Source organism: Nerophis lumbriciformis, linkage group LG21, assembly GCF_033978685.3.
Source record: "Nerophis lumbriciformis linkage group LG21, RoL_Nlum_v2.1, whole genome shotgun sequence".
Lineage (NCBI taxonomy): Eukaryota > Metazoa > Chordata > Actinopteri > Syngnathiformes > Syngnathidae > Nerophis > Nerophis lumbriciformis.
In genome coordinates, this window is record NC_084568.2 from 1,901,274 (window position 1) to 1,927,500 (window position 26,227).

The 26,227-nt window shown below is 35.4% G+C and overlaps 1 protein-coding gene and 1 long non-coding RNA gene across 3 annotated transcripts in view; one reads left to right on the plus strand and one right to left on the minus strand.

The window, feature by feature from the left end:
- The window catches only part of LOC140679671 (uncharacterized), a 66,446-nt gene extending 49,230 nt beyond the window's left edge, over positions 1–17,216 (plus strand). The window contains exons 2-3 of the long non-coding RNA XR_012051037.1: positions 16,901–16,970; positions 17,074–17,216. This is a non-coding gene — a long non-coding RNA (uncharacterized lncRNA). The remainder of the gene's footprint in view (positions 1–16,900; positions 16,971–17,073) is intronic.
- The window catches only part of itgb8 (integrin, beta 8), a 174,166-nt gene that overhangs the window by 50,018 nt on the left and 97,921 nt on the right, over positions 1–26,227 (minus strand). For both annotated transcript variants that reach the window (XM_061983222.2, XM_061983221.2), the window contains exons 7-8: positions 17,052–17,210; positions 16,869–16,964 (exon numbers count right to left, since the gene is read on the minus strand). In XM_061983222.2, the coding sequence (XP_061839206.1) occupies positions 16,869–16,964; positions 17,052–17,210 (255 nt within the window). The remainder of the gene's footprint in view (positions 1–16,868; positions 16,965–17,051; positions 17,211–26,227) is intronic.

Sequence of the window (26,227 nt, forward strand, 5' to 3'; positions counted from 1 at the left end):
AAGCAATCCGCCATTTTCTCACTTTCGTCGGTGTGTTGTCGGAGGGTGTAACAACACGAACAGGGACGGATTCAAGTTGCACCAGTGGCCCAAAGATGCCAAAGTGGCAAGAAATTGGACGAAATTTGTTCAAAATACGAGGCTGTGTGGGGAAAGCCGACGAAATGGTCAGTCGTTTGTTCCGCACACTTTACCGACGAAAGCTATGCTACGACAGAGACGGCAAGAATGTGTGGATATCCTGCGACACTCAAAGCAGATGCATTTCCAACCATAAAGTCAAAGAAATCTGCCGCCAGACCCCCATTGAATCTGCCGGAGTGTGTGAGCAATTCAGGGACAAAGGACCTCGGTAGCACGGCAAGCAATGGCGGCAGTTTGTTCCCGCAGACGAGCGAGCTAAACCCCCTATCGACCCTAGCTTCCCTGGCCTGCAGACATCAACTCCAAAACCGGACAGATCAGCTTTCAGGAAAAGAGAGCGGATGAGGGTATGTCTACAGAATATATTAATTGATGAAAACTTTATTCATTCCTTGCGGTTTTACGTAAATTATTATACATAAACTGTGTTTACCAATAATTTAGCTTAAAAACATTTATTTTTTCCAATCATTCGAGTACATTCGGGTAGTCTTGTGTAATGCAGTATTTTGTGTCTATTTAGGTATGGTTAACCTGAGTGCTGAAATCGTGGAAAAATATATGTTCTTAGCGCGCCTGAAATGGGCTGTCTGCACTCTCAAAGTGCATGTTGTTGCCAAATGTATTTCATATGCTGTAAACCTAGTTCATAGTTGTTAGTAATGATCTTATCAGACAGTGTTAAGCCGCTGAAATCCGAGTCTGAATCCGAGCTAATGTCGCTATACCTTGCTGTTTGTTTGTATTGGCATCACTATGTGACGTCACAGGAAAATGGACGGGTGTATATAACGATGGTTAAAATTAAGCTTTTTTTAGGGATATTGCGTGTTGGGTAAAATTTTGAAAAAAACTTCGAAAAATAAAATAAGCCACTGGGAACTGATTTGTAATGGTTTTAACCCTTCTGAAATTGTTGATAATGTTCCCCTTTAACATGCCTCAAAACTCAGCTTGGAATTTGGGACATGCTCTCCCTGAGAGAGCATGAGGAGGTTGAGGTGGGCAGGGTTGAGGTGGGGATAGGGGGTAGCGGGGGGTGTATATTGTAGCGTCCTGGAAGAGTTAATGCTGCAAGGGGTTCTGGGTATTTGTTCTGTTGTGTTTATGTTGTGTTACGGTGCGGATGTTCTCCCGAAATGTGTTTGTCATTCTTGTTTGGTGTGGGTTCACAGTGTGACGCATATTTGTAACAGTGTTAAAGTTGTTTATACGGCCACCCTCAGTGTGACCTGTACGGCTGTGCCATACAGAGTGCCTTTAAGGTTTATTGGCGCACTGTACTTCTCCCTACGTCCGTGTACACAGCGGCCTTTTAAAAAGTCATACATTTTACTTTTTGGAACCGATACCGATCATTTCCGATATCACATTTTAAAGCATTTATCGGCCGATAATATCGGCAGTCCGATGTTATCGGACATCTCTAGTATCAATAAAGTACTGTAACTTTTCTGACTAAATTTATTCTTTCTTTCTATTTTGGGAGAAAAATTAAGAAAAGTATCGCAAATGATGTTAACTTAAATATTGTCTAATTATGCAAAAATATGTTATCAAACATTCAAACCATTTTTTAAATAGAAATAAATACCAATAATAACGATTTCAAAGCAAGTTATCCGTCAAATTGTGCAATGTAAAAGTAGCAATAGATTTCATGGTCAAATTGGGAGATTTAGTGTGGTTTAGGGTTGTGGTTTCCTGCTGACCCCACTATGGACTGGACTCTCACACTATTATGTTAGATCCACTATGGACTGGACTCTCACACTATTATGTTAGATCCACTATGGACTGGACTCTCACACTATTATGTTAGATCCACTATGGACTGGACTCTCACTATTATGTTAGATCCACTATGGACTGGACTCTCACACTATTATGTTAGATCCACTATGGACTGGACTCTCACACTATTATGTTAGATCCACTATGGACTGGACTCTCACACTATTATGTTAGACCCACTATGGACTGGACTCTCACACTATTATGTTAGATCCACTATGGACTGGACTCTCACACTATTATGTTAGATCCACTATGGACTGGACTCTCACACTATTATGTTAGATCCACTATGGACTGGACTCTCACTAATATTATGTTAGATCCACTATGGACTGGACTCTCACACTATTATGTTAGATCCACTATGGACTGGACTCTCACACTATTATGTTAGATCCACTATGGACTGGACTCTCACTATTATGTTAGATCCACTATGGACTGGACTCTCACACTATTATGTTAGATCCACTATGGACTGGACTCTCACTATTATGTTAGATCCACTATGGACTGGACTCTCACTATTATATTAGATCCACTATGGACTGGACTCTCACTATTATGTTAGATCCACTATGGACTGGACTCTCACTATTATGTTAGATCCACTATGGACTGGACTCTCACACTATTATGTTAGATCCACTATGGACTGGACTCTCACACTATTATGTTAGATCCACTAAGGACTGGACTCTCACTGTTATGTTAGATCCACTATGGACTGGACTCTCACTATTATGTTAGATCCACTATGGACTGGACTCTCACTATTATGTTAGATCCACTATGGACTGGACTCTCACACTATTATGTTAGATCCACTAAGGACTGGACTCTCACTGTTATGTTAGATCCACTATGGACTGGACTCTCACTATTATGTTAGATCCACTATGGACTGGACTCTCACTATTATGTTAGATCCACTATGGACTGGACTCTCACACTATTATGTTAGATCCACTATGGACTGGACTCTCACACTATTATGTTAGATCCACTATGGACTGGACTCTCACTAATATTATGTTAGATCCACTATGGACTGGACTCTCACACTATTATGTTAGATCCACTATGGACTGGACTCTCACACTATTATGTTAGATCCACTATGGACTGGACTCTCACACTATTATGTTAGATCCACTATGGACTGGACTCTCACACTATTATGTTAGATCCACTATGGACTGGACTCTCACTAATATTATGTTAGATCCACTATGGACTGGACTCTCACACTATTATGTTAGATCCACTATGGACTGGACTCTCACACTATTATGTTAGATCCACTATGGACTGGACTCTCACTATTATGTTAGATCCACTATGGACTGGACTCTCACACTATTATGTTAGATCCACTATGGACTGGACTCTCACTATTATGTTAGATCCACTATGGACTGGACTCTCACTATTATATTAGATCCACTATGGACTGGACTCTCACTATTATGTTAGATCCACTATGGACTGGACTCTCACTATTATGTTAGATCCACTATGGACTGGACTCTCACACTATTATGTTAGATCCACTATGGACTGGACTCTCACACTATTATGTTAGAACCACTATGGACTGGACTCTCACACTATTATGTTAGATCCACTATGGACTGGACTCTCACACTATTATGTTAGATCCACTATGGACTGGACTCTCACTATTATGTTGGATCCACTATGGACTGGACTCTCACTATTATGTTAGATCCACTATGGACTGGACTCTCACTAATATTATGTTAGATCCACTATGGACTGGACTCTCACACTATTATGTTAGATCCACTATGGACTGGACTCTCACACTATTATGTTAGATCCACTATGGACTGGACTCTCACTATTATGTTAGATCCACTATGGACTGGACTCTCACACTATTATGTTAGATCCACTATGGACTGGACTCTCACTATTATGTTAGATCCACTATGGACTGGACTCTCACTATTATATTAGATCCACTATGGACTGGACTCTCACTATTATGTTAGATCCACTATGGACTGGACTCTCACACTATTATGTTAGATCCACTATGGACTGGACTCTCACACTATTATGTTAGATCCACTAAGGACTGGACTCTCACTGTTATGTTAGATCCACTATGGACTGGACTCTCACACTATTATGTTAGATCCACTATGGACTGGACTCTCACTGTTATGTTAGATCCACTATGGACTGGACTCTCACTATTATGTTAGATCCACTATGGACTGGACTCTCACACTATTATGTTAGATCCACTAAGGACTGGACTCTCACTGTTATGTTAGATCCACTATGGACTGGACTCTCACTATTATGTTAGATCCACTATGGACTGGACTCTCACTAATATGTTAGATCCACTATGGACTGGACTCTCACACTATTATGTTAGATCCACTATGGACTGGACTCTCAACATCTGCACCGTAACACAACATAAACACAACAGGACAAATACCCAGAATCCCATGCAGCCCTATTATATTATATTATATATATATATATTTATATATATATATATATATATATATATATATATATATATATATATATATATATATATATATATATATATAATATTATATTATATTATATAATTATACACCCCCGCTACCAAACCCCGCCCACCTCAACCGACGCACAGAGAGGGGGGGGGTTGATGTGTGAGGGAGCAGGCTTGGGGTGGGTGCGGGGTTTGGTAGTAGCAGGGGTGTATAATGTAGCCCGGAAGAGTCAGGGCTGCATGGGATTCTGGGTGTTTGTTCTGTTGTGTTTATGTTGTGTTAAGGTGCAGATGTTCTCCCGAAATGTGTTTGTCATTCTGGTTTGGTTTTGGTTCAAAGTGTGGCGCATTATTAGTAAGAGTGTTAAAGTTGTTTTATATGGCCACCGTCAGTGTAACCTGTGTGGCTGTTGACCAAGTATGCCTTGCTGTCACGTACGTGTGCAAGCAGAAGATGCATATAGTATAACAAGTGTTGGGTTGGCACGCTGTTAATACAGATTGTAGAGGGCGCCAAATGTTGTACCATCATGGCACGCCCTTATAATAGCTGTAAGGGTGAAAATCGGTGAATATTAATTTTCTGCGAGAGGTACTGAAATCCGGAAGTCTCACGGGAAAATTGGGGGGGTCAGCAAGTAAGCTGCTGAGCCGCATCAGAGTGATCAAAGAGCCGCATGCGGCTCCGGAGCCGCGGGTTGCCGACCCCTGCCCTAGTGGGAAACATATAAGGGTGAAAATGTGTTACCGAAATTGTGTAATAATAGTCTTCACTGTTAGAAGCGGCCCTGTGGGGCCAAACATAACTGCGCCGTGGCCCTCAGTGAAAAGGACTTTGACACCTCTGCCATAGCATGTCCAACATAACTTGAGTTGGAAAGTATTATGCCAGTTGTTTTTATGATGCAAGGGACACAGGAACAGCCTTTCCTGTCGCATGGGCCTAAATAACCAATTACATAGCATTTTCCCTCTCCCTGTGAAGCACTTTGCACTCATTTACCTTTTGACTCATGAAGGCCAAAGCTACTACACACAATCATGCAACAGTTTGGGGTTCAGCTTGGGTATGTTTGGGGACACTAGAGGTACAGTCCATTTACGACCTCCCAGGTACACATACTACACAAATGTCCCCCATAGGGCTAATTATTATACTTAAAGGTACCGTATTTTCCGCACTATTAGCCGCACCTAAAAACCACAAATTTACTCAAAAGCTGACAGTGCGGCTTATAACCCGGTGCGCTTTATATATGGATTAATATTAAGATTCCTTTTCATAAAGTTTAGGTCTCGCAACTACGGTAAACAGCCGCCATCTTTTTTCCCCGTAGAAGAGGAAGCGCGTCTTCTTCTACGGCAAGCAACCGCCAAGGTAAGCACCCGCCCCCATAGAAGAGGAAGCGCTTCTTCTTCTACTGTAAGCAACCACCCGCCCCCGTAGAAGAAGAAGAAGCGCGCGGATATTACGTTTCATTTCCTTTGTGTGTTTACATCTGTAAAGACCACAAAATGGCTCCTACTAAGCGACAGGTTTCCGGTTCATGAAAAGACGCAATCTCTCCATCCGCACACGGACTACTATTTCACAGCAACTGCCTAAAGACTTTCAAGAAAAGCTGGCTACTTTCCATGCATATTGTAAAAACAAGATAGCTGAAAAAAAGATCCGGCCAAAGAACATTATCAACATGGACGAGGTTCCACTGACTTTTGATATTCCTGTGAACCGCACTGTGGATACAACGGGAGCACGTACGGTGAATATTCGCACCACAGGGAATGAGAAGTCATCCTTCACTGTGGTTCTAGCTTGCCATGCTAATGGCCAGAAACTTCCACCCATGGTGATATTCAAAAGGAAGACCTTGCCAAAAGAGACCTTTCCAGCCGGCGTCATCATAAAAGCTAACTCGAAGGGATGGATGAAGAAAAGATGAGCGAGTGGTTAAGGGAAGTTTACGCGAAGAGGCCGGGTGGCTTTTTTCACGCAGCTCCGTCCATGTTGATATACGACTCCATGCGCGCCCACATCACGCTGGTTTTTAATATATTATTAAAGTTTGACTGACCTATCTGACTGTTTTTTTGACATTCCTTTAGCGCAGTTAGATGCGGCTTATAACACGGGGCGGCTTATAGGTGGACAAAGTTTTGAAATATGCCGTTCATTGAAGGCGCGGCTTATAACCCAGGGCGGCTTATGGTGCGGAAAATACGGTAGTTCTTTGTGTATTCTCCATTAGGGATGTCCCGATCCAGGTTTTTGCACTTTCGATCCGATACCGATATTGTTTTTGCACTTCCGATCCGATACCGATACTGACCGATACCAATACTGACCGATACTGGCCTATCCGAGCATGTATTAAAGTTTAAAGTTATTTAGCCTACTTAGTTGTCAGAATCATGTTGAAAAGGGTTTTAGTACTCTTGATAACAACTAGCCAGCTGAATTAGGGGAGTTTGAATAATACACAATGGTTGGTAACAAGAAACTGACCTGTTTATTCAAGGATAAACACAAAATAGACAAAATTAAAGCTGCAAGCAGCATTGGTCGGGCCCGCGTATTTGGCAGGTGCTAGTCCTAAGTGTCCCAATACTTTTGTCCAGTTTTAGTCCCAAGTGTCCCAATACTTTTGGCAAGTTGTAGTCCTAAGTGTCCCAATACTTTTGTCAAGTTGTAGTCCCAAGTGTCCCAATACTTTTGTCCAGTTTTCGGCCTAAGTGTCCCAATACTTTTGTCCAATAGCAAACTTCCTGTTGATTTTTGCTGGGGGTTGTCAATTTATGAAATGTAGGTCTAAGTGAGACCTACATAGAGGTTTTTGTTTCATGTCTCTCCGACCTTCCCAGTGGGAGTTACAGGCAGTTTTGTCAGTTTTTTCATCCGAGGAACAGTTTTTTGTGCGTTTCATTAAAAAATTGCGCTAGAGCACAATTTTGAGATTTGGGGTTAGGTTTTTTATTAGATCGCAATTTTTGCCAGTCCTGATGTGTGCGTTCAGTTTGGTGAGTTTTGAAGCATGTTAAGGGGGTCAAATTACAGCTCAAAGAGGCAAAAGTGACTGTTTTTAGTACTTTTTTGTCTTGAAGGGGGAATTGCCAACTTCCTGTTGATTTTTGCCCGAGGATGTACTATTATGAAATGTAGGTCTAAGTCAGACCTACATACAGGTTTCATGTCTCTCCGATCTTCCTAGTGGGAGATATAGGCAGTGTAGTTTTTTTTCCCCTAGGGGGCGCTAGAGCGCAATTTTTAGTTTTGAGGTTTGGTTTTTCAAAAAAAAGGTAATTTTCGCAGGTCCTGATGTGTGGGTCAAATATGGTGAGTTTTGAAGCATGTTAAGTGGGTCAAATTACAGTTTAATGTGGCGGCGGAAGAATAAAGAATAAAACCTTACAAATTCAATAGGTCCTTATGTCCCATTGCATAAGGACTCCCTGTGGGAGTCCTTATGCAATGGGCCATGCGGGCCCTAATAATACATGACAAACAGAAATGGCATCATTGAAACTAGGGCTGGGCGATATGGCCTTTTTTTAATATTGCGATATTTTAAGGCCATATTGCGATACACGATATATATCTGGATATTTTGCCTTAGCCTTGAATGAACACTTGATGCATATAATCACAGCAGTATGATGATTCTATGTGTTTTGATTGATTGATTGAAACTTTTATTAGTAGGTTGCACAGTGAAGTACATATTCCGTACAATTGACCACTAAATGGTAACACCCCAATAAGTTTTTACACTTGTTTAAGTCGGGGTCCACTTAAATTGATTCATGATACAGATATATACTATCAGATATATACTATCATCATAATACAGTCATCACACAAGATAATCACATTGAATTATTTACATTATTTATAATCCAGGGTGTGGAGGGTAAGTGTCAAAAAGACAGCCAAAAGAGTTTGATATGAGAATAAATCTAAAGTTAAAATATAGGGTAGAAATGCACCCATTTGCAGGAAATGTAGTCTTGATTTTCAAAATGTTCTTTCAAGGCTTGCATGTCTACATTAAAACATTCTTCTTCATACTGCATTAATATATGCTACTTTTAAACTTTCATGCAGAGAAGGAAATCACAACTAAATAGATCACTAATTTTTTCAGACGGTGTTGATCTGGAAATTTTTGCCTCAGCATTTTGATGGTGTGGGCGTGTGGCACCGAACGGAGATAAGCGTCTCGACAGACGTTACAATATTTGAACAATGATGACGAAAACGGTTTTCTCTGTCGTGTCCGTGTGTCGAAAATTGTTATGCGCTTATTTTTTTATTTGATTTTGTGCGTGGCATAGATTTGCCGTGCGCAGAGGACGCTTGAGCAGGCGCGCACCTTAGTGGCTGCGCTAGCATCACAGCTAACGTTAGCCATGCTGCTACCTCTCTGCTCGGGGAGGACGTATACGTATGTGACGTATGACGTGACAGTATGTGACGTATGACGTGACAGTATGTGACGTGTGTAAGAAGGTGCGCTCGCTGTCTGTGAGAGGGAGACACAGGAAAGAGTGAGAAGAGCCTGTCGTGTAATGCCAGCAGCTACAAGCAACTGCGTGAGATTCCACAGACCTGTGGATGTGTTGAAGGTGTGCTGGAAAATGCGGAACGGAAATTAGGGAGCAGCAGAAAAGTGGAATGTATTATTTAAATCGGTGCGTTGGAAAACACGGACCGGAGTTTTTTTTTAAACTGGATCTGGATCGGCATTTTCCCATGCCTTGCCGATACGCATTTTTTGGCAAATATCGGCGGCCGATCCGATCCAAATATCGGATCGGGACATCCCTATTCTCCATGCCTTCCAATACAGTCTCTTTGGCACTGTTCTGAAAATGACTTGAAAAACATAATTATAGTTACTCGTTACTTTCCAAAAAAGTAATTACTCTTTAATAAATGTAATTAATTTCGAAGGACATGTTAGAATAATTATGTGTAAGTTATCACACAACTATTACGCTTAAAGGCCGTTACTATAGTTGTTATCAGTTGTGCTGAAGTTGTATTTTTCTATCTGTGCAAAGTCGTCTCGTATCAGTGTTTGTGTCCAGACCCCAAGGGCGAACATCGAGTACCGTGACGCAGACAAAGCAGAGACAGGGCAATATCACGAGTGTCCGCACATTTCCATTTCTGAATAATCATATATTGTGTCTAACTGGGGCTGCTGAATTTACCCCCCCTTCCTTCAGAAGCAGCCTCAGTGATGTAACCAGGGACCTCCTAAATAAATAGAGGAGCACGTGGGACTGTACCTTAGAGCGTAGGTTGTACCTGCAACTAAGCCCATCCAGCCATCCATTTTCTACCGCTTGTCCCTTTTGGGGTCGCGGAGGGTGCTGGAGCCTATCTTAGCTGCATTCGGGCGGAAGGCGGGCTACACCCTGGACAAGTCGCCACCTCATCACAGGGCCAACACAGATAGACAACACTCACACTCACACACTAGGGACCATTTAGTGTTGCCAGTCAACCTATATGACTTTAAAAACATAATTATAGTGTTGCGTTTTGGACCAGTTGTTCCTCCCAGGGAATTCAAGTCACAAGTCGCTCCCAAGCTTTTTACGACACTTAAATCTGAGTTGAAAAACCACCAGAGACAGAATAGGTCTTTTGTTGTATATTTTCAAAGCTTTGCAGATATACTTTCAGACCAGTCCAGCATAGAACATTCTATCGCCCCGCCAAAATGGTCTCTCCTTCCCGATCCCAAAACCCTCTCTTTTCTCCCCTCTCTGTAGTCAAAATACAGGTAAAAGCCAGTAAATTAGAATATTTTGAAAAACTTGATTTATTTCAGTAATTGCATTCAAAAGGTGTAACTTGTACATTATATTTATTCATTGCACACAGACTGATGCATTCAAATGTTTATTTCATTTAATTTTGATGATTTGAAGTGGCAACAAATGAAAATCCAAAATTCCGTGTGTCACAAAATGAGAATATTACTTAAGGCTAATACAAAAAAGGGATTTTTAGAAATGTTGGCCAACTGAAAAGTATGAAAATGAAAAATATGAGCATGTACAATACTCAATACTTGGTTGGAGCTCCTTTTGCCTCAATTACTGCGTTAATGCGGCGTGGCATGGAGTCGATGAGTTTCTGGCACTGCTCAGGTGTTATGAGAGCCCAGGTTGCTCTGATAGTGGCCTTCAACTCTTCTGCGTTTTTGGGTCTGGCATTCTGCATCTTCCTTTTCACAATATCCCACAAATTTTCTATGGGGCTAAGGTCAGGGGAGTTGGCGGGCCAATTTAGAACAGAAATACCATGGTCCGTAAACCAGGCACGGGTAGATTTTGCGCCAAGTCCTGTTGGAACTTGAAATCTCCATCTCCATAGAGCAGGTCAGCAGCAGGAAGCATGAAGTGCTCTAAAACTTGCTGGTAGACGGCTGCGTTGACCCTGGATCTCAGGAAACAGAGTGGACCGACACCAGCAGATGACATGGCACCCAAACCATCACCCAACCATGCAAATTTTGCATTTCCTTTGGAAATCGAGGTCCCAGAGTCTGGAGGAAGACAGGAGAGGCACAGGATCCACGTTGCCTGAAGTCTAGTGTAAAGTTTCCACCATCAGTGATGGTTTGGGGTGCCATGTCATCTGCTGGTGTCGGTCCACTCTGTTTCCTGAGATCCAGGGTCAACGCAGCCGTCTACCAGCAAGTTTTAGAGCACTTCATGCTTCCTGCTGCTGACCTGCTCTATGGAGATGGAGATTTCAAGTTCCAACAGGACTTGGCGCCTGCACACAGCGCAAAATCTACCCGTGCCTGGTTTACGGACTATGGTATTTCTGTTCTAAATTGGCCCGCCAACTCCCCTGACCTTAGCCCCATAGAAAATCTGTGGGGTATTGTGAAAAGGAAGATGCAGAATGCCAGACCCAAAAACGCAGAAGAGTTGAAGGCCACTATCAGAGCAACCTGGGCTCTCATAACACCTGAGCAGTGCCAGAAACTCATCGACTCCATGCCACGCCGCATTAACGCAGTAATTGAGGCAAAAGGAGCTCCAACCAAGTATTGAGTATTGTACATGCTCATATTTTTCATTTTCATACTTTTCAGTTGGCCAACATTTCTAAAAATCCCTTTTTTGTATTAGCCTTAAGTAATATTCTAATTTTGTGACACACGGAATTTTGGATTTTCATTTGTTGCCACTTCAAATCATCAAAATTAAATGAAATAAACATTTGAATGCATCAGTCTGTGTGCAATGAATAAATATAATGTACAAGTTACACCTTTTGAATGCAATTACTGAAATAAATCAAGTTTTTCAAAATATTCTAATTTACTGGCTTTTACCTGTACATGCTAGTCTAAACACATTCCAAAGCCTCAAGGTTAACACACACAGTTTACTTGCAGACAGAGCAGCAAGAGAAGAAATGGAAAACACGAGCTGTTTTCAAATATGACTATGAAATAAAAGAAGTACAACTTAAATTCGGATATATGTAAATATCTTCCTCCGACAATAGTTACTCGTTACTTTACAAAAAAAGTAATTACTCTTTAATAAATGCAATTAATTTCTTAGGATCTAAGTTATCCCACAACTCTTATGCTTAAAGGCCGTTGCTATAGAGTACAGTCCAGACGTCTCTCCTCAATTGAGCCAAATTTAATTCTGTCTCTGTTTAATTCCTTGCTTCTTGTCTTGTTTAATAGATGTCATCAGTGTTTGAACCTGACATCTATCAAGTTATATCGTCTATATCGCACAACCGTACCCCCTATAAACAAAGTTGCCATGGATCGTGGCGAAATTCGGTGGCGACGTCTGTCATGACAGGATGCACGAGAAAGTCTCAAGAAGTTTTCAAAACAAACAGGAACTCTGCCATTTTTGGTTTGGCTCCGTCATTTTGGGCGAAAACCAGCTCTCGTACTTTGACAAACAATCTTTCACCAAATGAGCTCAAATCAAATCCATAAACACTTGACAGATGGCCGATGATAATTATTGTATAACGCAGTTATTATGTAACGTAGTTATTATGTAACACCGTTATATCGTCGACAATTGTTGACAATAAAATTTGTCGCCGACAAATACATTTGTGGACGTAGTCGTGACGTCATCACTCGGGTTTTTCCCCAGAGCACGCGAGTCAGCACCACCACTCTCAAATATGTCAAGTGTGGAACTATTGGGGGAAAAAAGGCCGATACCAATAAGAAGAGGACGATACCGTTATACGTCAAAATGTCAATTGTCAGCGCCGATAATCAATTGCTATTAGAGATGGACATAACTTTTTATTTAAGAAAGTGGGTGTGATGGAGAGTGCTTAGAAGAAGGAGTCGATGACATTCAAGTTAGCATGCTAACCGTTAGCACGTGTCAACTACCAAATTATGTACCAGAACAATTCGAGTTAAAAAGCCAGCATGCTAACAGCTACATGTGTCAAGTACCAACTTTAATGACTCTTGAGGTGCAGACTTGCAATGTAACTTAAAAAAAGCTTGCATGCTAATAGGTGACGTGTCAAATACCAATTTATATGACTCTGAGGTGTATACCTGTAAAGTTAGTTGAAAAAAAGCTAGCATGTTAAATGGTTTGCATGTATCAACTAACAAATTACATGACTGCGAGGTGTATACCTGTAAAATTAGCATGCTAACAGTTAGCATTTGTCAATTGCCAACCGACAACTGCCGCTCCCAGTCTGTGGAACGCTCTCCCTGACCACCTGAGGGCACCACAGACTGTGGATGCTTTTAAAAAAGGCTTAAAAACCCTTCTTTTTAATAGTCTTTTTTAGATATATGCATACTAGTTTTAGCTATTTGGCTGTTCTAGTTTTTTTTATTTTTTTTATTTTGTATTATTATTTTTATTTTAGTATTTTTATTTTTATTTTTATTATTTTATTTAATACAATTATGATTTTATTATTATTATTATTATTATTATTATTATTGTATTATCTTTTTTTTTTTTTTTTTTAATACACTATCACTTTGAGGTTGTTTACTCAATGTACAGTGCTTTTTACAAATAAAATATTTTATTATTATTATTATTACATGACTCTGAGGTGTATGCTTGCAAAGTTTGCTAAAAAAAAAAAAGCTAGCACGCTACTGTCAGCATACTAACATGGTAACAATAGCATGCTATGGACATAACTTTATTTAAGAAAGTGTGTGTGATGGACAGTGCTTAGAAGAAGGAGTCGATGACATTCAAGTTAGCATGCTAACAGTTAGCACGTGTCAACTACCAAATTATGTACCAGAACAATTCGAGTTAAAAAGCCAGCATGCTAACAACTACATGTGTCAAGTACCAACTTTAATGACTCTTGAGGTGCAGACCTGCAATGCTACTTAAAAAAAGCTTGCATGCTAATGTTAGCATGCTAACAGGTGACGTGTCAAATACCAATTTATATGACCCTGTAAAGTTAGTTGAAAAAACGCTAGCATGTTAAATGGTTTGCATGTATCAACTAACAAATTACATGACTGCGAGGTGTATACCTGTAAAATTAGCATGCTAACAGTTAGCATTTGTCAATTGCCAACCGACAACTGCCGCTCCCAGTCTGTGGAACGCTCTCCCTGACCACCTGAGGGCACCACAGACTGTGGATGCTTTTAAAAAAGGCTTAAATACCCTTCTTTTAAAAAAAGTCTTTTTTAGATATATGCATACTAGTTTTAGCTATTTGGCTGTTCTAGTTTTTTTAGTTTTTTTAGTTTGTATTATTATTATTTTTATTTTTATTTTTATTATTTTATTTTATACAATTATGATTTTATTATGATTATTATTATTATTGTATTATCTTTTTTTTCTTCTTTTTTTTTAATACACTGTAGCACTTTGAGGTTGTTACTCAATGTGAGGTGATTTTTACAAATAAAATCTATTATTATTATTATTATTACATGACTCTGAGGTGTATGCTTGCAAAGTTTGCTAAAAAAAAAGCTAGCACGCTAATGTTAGCATACTAACGTGGTAACAATAGCATACTATGGACATAACTTTATTTAAGAAAGTGGGTGTGATGGAGAGTGCTTAGAAGAAGGAGTCGATGACATTCAAGTTAGCATGCTAACAGTTAGCACGTGTCAACTACCAAATTATGTACCAGAACAATTTTAGTTAAAAAGCCAGCATGCTAACAACTACATGTGTCAAGTACCAACTTGTATGACTCTTGAGGTGCAGACTTGCAATGTTACTTAAAAAATGCTTGCATGCTAACAGGTGACGTGTCAAATACCAATTTATATGACTCTGAGGTGTATACCTGTAAAGTTAGTTGAAAAAAGCTAGCATGTTAAATGGTTTGCATGTATCAACTAACAAATGACATGACTGCGAAGTGTATACCTGTAAAATGAGCATGCTAACAGTTAGCATTTGTCAATTGCCAACCGACAACTGCCGCTCCCAGTCTGTGGAACGCCCTCCCTGACCAACTGAGGGCACCACAGACTGTGGATGCTTTTAAAAAAGGCTTAAATACCCTTCTTTTTAAAAAAAAGTATTTTTTTTAGATATATGCATAGTAGTTTTAGCTATTTGGCTGTTCTAGTTTTTTTATTTTTTTTATTTTGTATTATTGTTATTTTTATTTTATTATTTTTATTTTTATTTTTATTATTTTATTTTATACAATTATGATTATTATTATTATTATTGTATTATCTTTTTTTTTCTTTTTCTTTTTTTTTAATACACTGTAGCACTTTGAGGTTGTTTACTCAATGCTTTTTACAAATAAAATATTTTATTATTATTATTATTACATGACTCTGAGGTGTATGCTTGCAAAGTTTGCTAAAAAAAAAAAAGCTAGCACGCTAATGTTAGCATACTAACGTGGTAATAATAGCATACTATGGACATAACTTTATTTAAGAAAGTGTGTGTGATGGACAGTGCTTAGAAGAAGGAGTCGATGACATTCAAGTTAGCATGCTAACAGTTAGCACGTGTCAACTACTAAATTATGTACCAGAACAATTCGAGTTAAAAAGCCAGCATGCTAACTACATGTGTCAAGTACCAACTTTAATGACTCTTGAGGTGCAGACTTCCAATGTTACTTAAAAAAAGCTTGAATGCTAATGTTAGCATGCTAACAGGTGACGTGTCAAATACCAATTTATATGACCCTGTAAAGTTAGTTGAAAAAAAGCTAGCATGTTAAATGGTTTGCATGTATCAACTAACAAATTACATGACTGCGAGGTGTATACCTGTAAAATTAGCATGCGAACAGGTAGCATTTGTCAATTACCAACCGACAACCGCCGCTCCCAGTCTGTGGAACACTCTCCCTGACCACCTGAGGGCACCACAGACTGTGGATGCTTTTAAAAAAGGCTTAAAAACCCTTCTTTTAAAAAAAGTCTTTTTTAGATATATGCATACTAGTTTTAGCTATTTGGCTGTTCTAGTTTTTTTATTTATTTTATTTTGTATTATTATTATTTTTATTTTATTATTTTTATTTTTATTTTTACTATTTTATTTTATACAATTATGATTTTATTATTATTATTATTATTATTATTGTATTATCTTTTTTTTTTCTTCTTTTTTTTAATACACTAGCACTTTGAGGTTGTTTACTCAATGTACAGTGCTTTTTACAAATAAAATATTTTATTATTATTATTATTACATGACTCTGAGGTGCATGCTTACAAAGTTTGCTAAAAAAAAAAAGCTAGCACGCTAATGTTAGCATACTAACGTGGTAACAATAGCATGCTATGGACATAACTTTATTTAAGAAAGTGTGTGTGATGGACAGTGCTGAGAAGAAGGAGTCTATGATAGTCATTGAATTAAGAAAATAAATCATCAAAAACATGACAGAGCGAGTTGCCAACTTGGCGAAGAGGTTGGAGCATCTGCACCAAACTAAAGCAGAATGAGTCTTAACACCAGCCAAGGATGCTGAAATGATATCCAAATGGTGGACATTTATCCATGAAAATATGAAAGAGCTGCTGATGGTGTGTTTGACAGATAATCAGCTGGAAGGAGATACCATAGAAGTCCACTCTCCAAGATAAATTACATGACCTCATAAAACTACTGTAGTTGTTAGTACTATGTTCTATTGTATTTATTTTCATGTTTTTATCGAAAAGTTAGTTTTTATTTTCAAAATGGCGCTGTTTTAAAATGCTTGATTTCAAATTGATGTCAAGTCATTTCAATGGGAGACGTTGACTTGAGATACAAGTGTTTGGAGTTAAGAGCTCCGTCACAGAGCCAATTAAGCTTGTAAATTGAGGTTGGAGTGTACTTCGATGTTGGATTACCTGATAAAATCAATAAAAAAAAGAACTATGGAAGAGATTACCTGATACCACTGGTACTGTTGTTTCTCCACAGCAAAGATGGAGTGGATGTGGTTTTCCAGCAGTTTCTCAGACAGCTGGCCCAGACTCGGGTGGTCCTGAAGGTAAAAACGCCACCACAGCAGATTTGATCCATTTGCCGTGTGCAAAATATTGACTCCTGTTTGTTTCCGCGCTGCACCCACCATCCTGGTGCTCCCTGTGTAGATGTTGTCTTCCAGGTGACACAGGCCGTCATGCGGAACCACGATTCCCGCCAGGCGGCTGTCCAGGGCCAGGTGGGACGGCTGGTCGGTCATCAGGAGCAACAGACGTTTGGCCTCCGGACGCCAACCCACGGCTCTCTGAGGTGACAATAACATGACATAAATAACATGTTTTTAATAAATAGTATGTTTTTATTATATAACATGTTTTTTTTTAATTAAATGCCATGTTTTCATTAAATAATATGTTTTCTTTAAATAACATGTTTTCATTAAATAACATGTTTTCTTTAAATAACATGTTTTCTTTAAATAACATATTTTCATTAAATAACATGTTTTCATTAAATAACATGTTATTTAATGAAAACATTTTTACACAAAAACATGTTTTTGTGTAAAAATTTTTTTTATTAAACATGTTTTTGTGTAAAAAATTATTTTATTAAACATGTTTTTGTGTAAAAAATTATTTTATTAAATATGTTTTTGTGAAAAAATATTTTCATTAATAACATGTTTTTGTAAATAACATGTTTTCATTAAATAACATGTTTTCAATAAATAACATGTTAAAGTTAAATAACATGGTATTAAATGAAACCATGTTTTCATTAAATACCATGTTTTTGTATAAAAAATGTTTTAAACATGTTTTTGTATAAAAAATGTTTTTATTTAACATGTTTTTGTATAAAAAAATGTTTTTATTAAACATGTTTTTGTATAAAAAAATGTTTTTATTAAACATGTTTTTGTATAAAAAAATGTTTTTACTAAACATGTTTTTGTATAAAAAAATGTTTTTATTAAACATGTTTTTGTATAAAAAAATGTTTTTATTAAACATGTTTTTGTATAAAAAATGTTTTTATTAAACATGTTTTTGTATAAAAAATGTTTTTATTAAACGTGTTTTTGTATAACATTTTTTTATTAAACATGTTTTTGTATAATTTTTTGTTTATTAAACATGTTTGTATAAAAAAATGTTTTTATTAAACATGTTTTTGTATAAACATTTTTTTTTAATTTAACATGATTTTGTATAAAAATTTTTTTTAATTTAACATGATTTTGTATAAAAAAAATGGTTTTATTAAACATGTTTTTGTATAAAAAAATGTTTTTATTAAACATGTTTTTGTATAAACATTTTTTTTTATTAAACATGTTTTTGTGAAAAAAATGTTTCATTAATAACATGTTTTTGTTAAATAACATGTCCGTAAAAAAACATGTTTCCATTAATACCATGTTTCCGTTAAATATTATGTTTTCGTAAACATTTAAAAACATTTTTTACTAAACATGTTTTTGTTAAAAAATGTTTCATTAAATAGCATGTTTTCGTGAAAAAATATGTTTTCATTAATATGTTTTTGTTAAATACCATGTTTCCGTTAAATACTATGTTTCTGTTAAATACCGTGTTTTCATTAAAAATACCATCTTTTTTCGTGAAATACCATGTTTTCGTTAAATACTATGTTATCGTTAAAAAGCATGTTTTCATTAAAAAGCATGTTTTCGTTAAATAGTTTTTTTGTTAATTACCATGTTTTTATTAGGTTTCTCGTTCAATACCATGTTTTAGTTAAATACCATGTTTTTGTTAAATGCCATGTTTCCATCAAATAACGTGTTCCGTTGAATACCGTGTTTTAGTTAAATAACGTGTTTTCGTTAAATAACGTGTTTTCGTTAAATAACGTGTTTTCGTTAACATGTTTTTGTTAAATAACATGTTATTTAATAAAAACATGTTTTCATTAAATAACATGTTTTTGTTAAATACCATGTTTTCATTAAAAACATGTTTTTGTACAAAATGTTTTAAACATGTTTTTGTATAAAAAATGTTTTAAACATGTTTTTGTATAAAAAATGTTTTTAACTAACATGTTTTTGTATAAAAAAGTTTTTATTTAAAATGTTTTTGTATAAAAAATGTTTTTATTAAACATGTTTTTGTATAAAAAAATGTTTTTACTAAACATGTTTTTGTATAAAAAACGTTTTTATTAAACGTGTTTTTGTATAAAAAAAATGTTTTTATTAAACACGTTAGTATAAAAAAATGTTTTTATTAAACATGTTTTTGTATAAACATTTTTTTTATTCAACATGTTTTTGTATAAAAAAAAGTTTTTATTAAACATCTTTTTGTATAAAAAAATGTTTTTATTAAACATGTTTTTGTGAAAAAAATGTTTCATTATTAACATGTTTTTGTTAAATATTATGTTTCCGTAAACATTTAAAAACTTTTTTTATTAAACATGTTTTTGTGAAAAAAATGTTTCATTATTAACATGTTTTTGTTAAATATTATGTTTCCGTAAACATTTAAAAACTTTTTTTATTAAACATGTTTTTGTTAAATAACATGTGTCCGTAAAAAACATGTTTTCATTAATACCATGTTTCCGTTAAATATTGTTTTCGTAAACATTTAAAAACATTTTTTATTAAACATGTTTTTGTTAAAAAATGTTTCATTAAATACCATGTTTCCGTTAAATATTGTTTTCATAAACATTTAAAAAAAAGTTTTATTAAACATGTTTTTGTTAAAAAATGTTTAATTAAATACCATGTTTTTATTAAATAGCATGTTTTCGTGAAAAAACATGTTTTTGTTAAATACCATGTTTCCGTTAAATACTATGTTTCTGTTAAATACCGTGTTTTCATTAAAAATACCATCTTTTTTCGTGAAATACCATGTTTTCGTTAAATACTATGTTATCGTTAAAAAGCATGTTTTCATTAAAAAGCATGTTTTCGTTAAATAGTTTTTTTTGTTAATTACCATGTTTTTATTAGGTTTCTCGTTCAATACCATGTTTTAGTTAAATACCATGTTTTTGTTAAATGCCATGTTTCCATCAAATAACGTGTTCCGTTGAATACCGTGTTTTAGTTAAATAACGTGTTTTCGTTAAATAACGTGTTTTTGTTAAATAACGTGTTTTCGTTAAATAACGTGTTTTCGTTAAGTAACATGTTTTAGTTAAATGCCATGTTTCCATCAAATAACGTGTTCCGTTGAATAACGTGTTTTAGTTAAATAACGTGTTTTAGTTAAATAACGTGTTTTCGTTAAATAACGTGTTTTCGTTAAGTAACATGTTTTTGTTAAATGCCATGTTTCCATCAAATAACGTGTTCCGTTGAATAACGTGTTTTAGTTAAATAACGTGTTTTAGTTAAATAACGTGTTTTCGTTAAATAACGTGTTTTCGTTAAGTAACATGTTTTTGTTAAATAACATGTTATTTAATAAAAACATGTTTTCATTAAATAACATGTTTTTGTTAAATAACGTGTTTTTGTTAAATAACGTGTTTTCGTTAAATAACGTGTTTTCGTTAAGTAACATGTTTTTGTTAAATGCCATGTTTCCATCAAATAACGTGTTCCGTTGAATACCGTGTTTTAGTTAAATAACGTGTTTTAGTTAAATAACGTGTTTTCGTTAAATAACGTGTTTTCGTTAAGTAACATGTTTTTGTTAAATAACATGTTATTTAATAAAAACATGTTTTCATTAAATAACATGTTTTTGTTAAATACCATGTTTTCATTAAAAACATGTATTTGTACAAAATGTTTTAAACATGTTTTTGTATAAAAAATGTTTTTATTTAACATGTTTTTGTATAAAAAGTTTTTATTTAAAATGTTTTTGTATAAAAAATGTTTTTATTCAACATGTTTTTGTATAAAAAAATGTTTTTATTAAACATGTTTTTGTATAAAAAATGTTTTTATTAAACATGTTTTTGTATAAAAAATGTTTTTATTAAACATGTTTTTGTATAAAAAAATGTTTATTTAACATGTTTTTGTATAAAAAAATTTTTTTTATTAAACATGTTTTTGTATAAAAAAATGTTTTTATTAAACATGTTTTTGTATAAAAAAATGTTTTTATTAAACATGTTTTTGTATAAAAAATGTTTTTATTAAACATGTTTTTGTATAAAACATGTTTTTATTAAACATTGTTTTGTATAAAAAAAATTTATTAAACATGTTTGTATAAAAAAATGTTTTTATTAAACATGTTTTTGTATAAAAACTTTTTATTAAACATGTTTTTGTATAAAAAAATGTTTTTATTAAACATGTTTTTGTGAAAAAGAATTTCATTAAATACCATGTTTTTATTAAATAGCATGTGTCCGTAAAAAAACATGTTTTCATTAATAACATGTTTTTGTTAAATACCATGTTTCCGTTAAATACTATGTTTCTGTTAAATACCGTGTTTTCATTAAAAATACCATCTTTTTTCGTGAAATACCATGTTTTCGTTGAATACTATGTTATCGTTAAAAAGCATGTTTTCATTAAAAAGCATGTTTTCGTTAAATAACAGTTTCTTTTGTTAATTACCATGTTTTTATTAGGTTTCTCGTTCAATACCATGTTTTAGTTAAATACCATGTTTTTGTTAAATGCCATGTTTCCATCAAATGACGTGTTCCGTTGAATACCGTGTTTTAGTTAAATAACGTGTTTTCGTTAAATAACTTGTTTTCGTTAAATAACGTGTTTTCGTTAAGTAACATGTTCCCGTTATACACCCTGTTTTGGTTAAATACCATGTTTATGTTATATAACATGTTTAAATAACATTTTGTTTCCGTCAACAAAGTGTAAGTGCAAATGAAAATACAGCTTCCCCACTTTAGTCATATTTTCTGCGCTTCAGAAACTTCTCTATGACTTAAGCTCACCTTCTTCTGTTTGTTTGTTATTGTCATTACTGCCACAAGTGGTGGAAAAGTGTATTACAACCCATACGGACCACAGCTGAGGAACAGATATTTTTGGCAGCCCAACAAGTGGGTTATGGTTAAGAAACACAGTTTATTATTAGTTTATTATTATTTATCATTAATAGTAGTAGAAATGTGACATTAATTAGGTTTCTGTTGCATTATGATGCAGATTTGAGATATTGTACTGTCATGCAATTGCATTTGCTTGAACTTTTGCGTATTTGTTGGAGTAATCAGTCCTAAATGTATCGATCTTAGGGCTTTGTGCTACTTGCCTTTCTTTTTCGACTGAATGTTGCCCATCATGTTTTGGGGGAGGGGCGTGTGCTGCAATAATATTATTTTCTGGAGCTCACTAGTCAGCAACAACATGCAGAGAAACATGGAAAATCCAAGTGGCTTTGTGGCTCCCACGGGAAAGAAAAAAAGTTCTTCCACGAGTCACAAAGCCCCCCCATGTTTGTCTGTGTCATAGACCGGGAGAAGAAGGGGGTCTGTGAGTTTATATTTAAGGAAAGTCAGCGAGCTAATAAGATAGGCATGACATAATGGAGAGTCTATTTCTGGAGCCATGTGCGGTGTTTCCTTGCAGTCTGTGTTACTCAGTCAGGGCCCCCCTTGCCCCCTGCACGGCATGACTCACAGACCCCCTGCAGTCATATTATGAACTGTTGCCACTCTGTGTGTGTGTGTGTGTGTGTGTGTGTGTGTCAGTCATAGCCAAGCCAGGCTGTTATTACCAAGTGGAATTCCAATGGCGCTATCCAGCGCTGAGTCAGAATGCCACTCCACTATTCTCCCACAATAAAGGCCTCCCTAACCAGGGATTGGTCCATCAACTTTGTGAACTCTTCAAAAAGTATATATTGGAGTTGAAAATAAAATAAAAAAACATCAACATGCTGCAATCTAACAACTTGGACGAGGGAAAGAATTGCACTAGAAAATAGAAAATGCAAATTCGGGAGGGAAAAACTGCTCGGCCCAAGCCGAATTGAAATGCTAACATGTACTGCAAAGTGTCTAGTGACTAAATACAGGTAAAAGCCAGTAAATTAGAATATTTTGAAAAACTTGATTTATTTCAGTAATTGCATTCAAAAGGTGTAACTTGTACATTATATTTATTCATTGCACACAGACTGATGCATTCAAATGTTTATTTCATTTAATTTTGATGATTTGAAGTGGCAACAAATGAAAATCCAAAATTCCGTGTGTCACAAAATTAGAATATTACTTAAGGCTAATACAAAAAAGGGATTTTTAGAAATGTTGGCCAACTGAAAAGTATGAAAATGAAAAATATGAGCATGTACAATACTCAATACTTGGTTGGAGCTCCTTTTGCCTCAATTACTGCGTTAATGCGGCGTGGCATGGAGTCGATGAGTTTCTGGCACTGCTCAGGTGTTATGAGAGCCCAGGTTGCTCTGATAGTGGCCTTCAACTCTTCTGCGTTTTTGGGTCTGGCATTCTGCATCTTCCTTTTCACAATACCCCACAGATTTTCTATGGGGCTAAGGTCAGGGGAGTTGGCGGGCCAATTTAGAACAGAAATACCATGGTCCGTAAACCAGGCACGGGTAGATTTTGCCAAGTCCTGTTGGAACTTGAAATCTCCATCTCCATAGAGCAGGTCAGCAGCAGGAAGCATGAAGTGCTCTAAAACTTGCTGGTAGACGGCTGCGTTGACCCTGGATCTCAGGAAACAGAGTGGACCGACACCAGCAGATGACATGGCACCCCAAACCATCACTGATGGTGGAAACTTTACACTAGACTTCAGGCAACGTGGATCCTGTGCCTCTCCTGTCTTCCTCCAGACTCTGGGACCTCGATTTCCAAAGGAAATGCAAAATTTGCATGGTTGGGTGATGGTTTGGGGTGCCATGTCATCTGCTGGTGTCGGTCCACTCTGTTTCCTGAGATCCAGGGTCAACGCAGCCGTCTACCAGCAAGTTTTAGAGCACTTCATGCTTCCTGCTGCTGACCTGCTCTATGGAGATGGAGATTTCAAGTTCCAACAGGACTTGGCGCCTGCACACAGCGCAAAATCTACCCGTGCCTGGTTTAAGGACCATGGTATTTCTGTTCTAAATTGGCCCGCCAACTCCCCTGACCTTAGCCCCATAGAAAATCTGTGGGGTATTGTGAAAAGGAAGATGCAGAATGCCAGAGCCAAAAACGCAGAAGAGTTGAAGGCCACTATCAGAGCAACCTGGGCTCTCATAACACCTGAGCAGTGCCAGAAACTCATCGACTCCATGCCACGCCGCATTAACGCAGTAATTGAGGCAAAAGGAGCTCCAACCAAGTATTGAGTATTGTACATGCTCATATTTTTCATTTTCATACTTTTCAGTGGGCCAACATTTCTAAAAATCCCTTTTTTGTATTAGCCTTAAGTAATATTCTAATTTTGTGACACACGGAATTTTGGATTTTCATTTGTTGCCACTTCAAATCATCAAAATTAAATGAAATAAACATTTGAATGCATCAGTCTGTGTGCAATGAATAAATATAATGTACAAGTTACACCTTTTGAATGCAATTACTGAAATAAATCAAGTTTTTCAAAATATTCTAATTTACTGGCTTTTACCTGTATATGACTCGAAGGTGCATAGCTGTGAAATGAGCTTAAAAAGCTAGCATGCTAATACGTGTCAAGTACCAACCTATATGATTCTAACGTGAATGCATGCAAAGTTAGGGAAATAAGATAGCAATGATAACAGTTAGCACGTTTTGTCCGTTAAAAAACATGTTTTCATTAAAAAACATGTTTACGATAAATACCATGTTTTCGATAATTACCATATTTTTAGTTAATTACCATGTTTTCATTAAATAATGTTTTCGTGATAAAACATGTTTTTGTGATAAAACATTTTTTTTAATTAAACATGTTTTTGTCAAATGTTTAATTAAATAACGTGTTTTTGTTAAAGCCCATGTTTCCGTTAAAGCCCATGTTTCCGTTAAATACCATGTTTTCGTTAAATACCATGTTTTCGTTAAATACCACGTTTTTGTTAATTATGTTTTTGTTAAAAAAACATGTTTTCGTTAAATATCATGTTTTCATTAAATGAAGTGTTTTCATGATAAAACATGTTTTTCGTGAAAAAACATGATTTTCGTGATAAAACCTGCTTTCATTAAATAACATGTTTTTGTGAAAACGTGTTTTTGTTAAAACATGTTTTTTATTAAACATGTTATTGTGAAACAAATATTTCATTAAATAACGGTTTCGTGATAAAACATGTTTTTTGTCAAAAAAATGTTTCATTAAATAACGTGTTTTTGTGAAAAAACATGTTTTCGTTAAAGCCCATGTTTCCGTTAAATACTATGTTTCCGTTAAATACCATGTTTTCGTTAAATACCACGTTTTCGTTAAATATTATGTTTTTGTTAAAAAAACATGTTTTCGTTAAATATCATGTTTTCATTAAATAAAGTGTTTTCATGATAAAACATGTTTTTCGTGATAAAACCTGCTTTCATTAAATAACATGTTATTGTGAAAACGTGTTTTTGTTAAAACATGTTTTTTATTAAACATGTTATTGTCAAACAAATATTTCATTAAATAACGGTTTCGTGATAAAACATGTTTTTGTTAAAAAACATTATTTTTATTTTATTATTTTCTTGGTTACCATGTTTTCATAAAGTGTTTCGTGACAAAACATGTTTTTCGTGATAAAACATGTTTTCATTAAATACCATGTTTTTGTTAAATAACATGTTTGTGTGAAAACATTTTTTTATTAAACATGTTTTTATGAAAAAAATTTTTTTTGTTAAAAACGTTTTTGTTAAAAAAATGTTTCATTAAAGTGTTTTCGTGATAAAACATGTTTTTGTTAAAACATTTTTTTATTAAACATGTTTTTGTTGAAAAAATTTTTCATTAAATAACATGTTTTCGTTAAAGCCCATGTTTCCGTTAAATACTATGTTTCCGTTAAATACCATGTTTTCGTTAAATACCACGTTTTCGTTAAATATTATGTTTTTGTTAAAAAAACATGTTTTCGTTAAATATCATGTTTTCATTAAATGAAGTGTTTTCATGATAAAACATGTTTTTCGTGAAAAAACATGTTTTTCGTGATAAAACCTGCTTTCATTAAATAACATGTTTTTGTGAAAACGTGTTTTTGTCCAAACATTTTTTTTATTAAACATGTTTTTGTCCAACAAATATTTCATTAAATAACGGTTTCGTGATAAAACATGTTTTTGTCAAAAAAATGTTTCATTAAATAACGTGTTTTTGTGAAAAAACATGTTTTCATTAAATAACATGTTACTTTAATGAAGACCATGTTTCCGTTAATTACT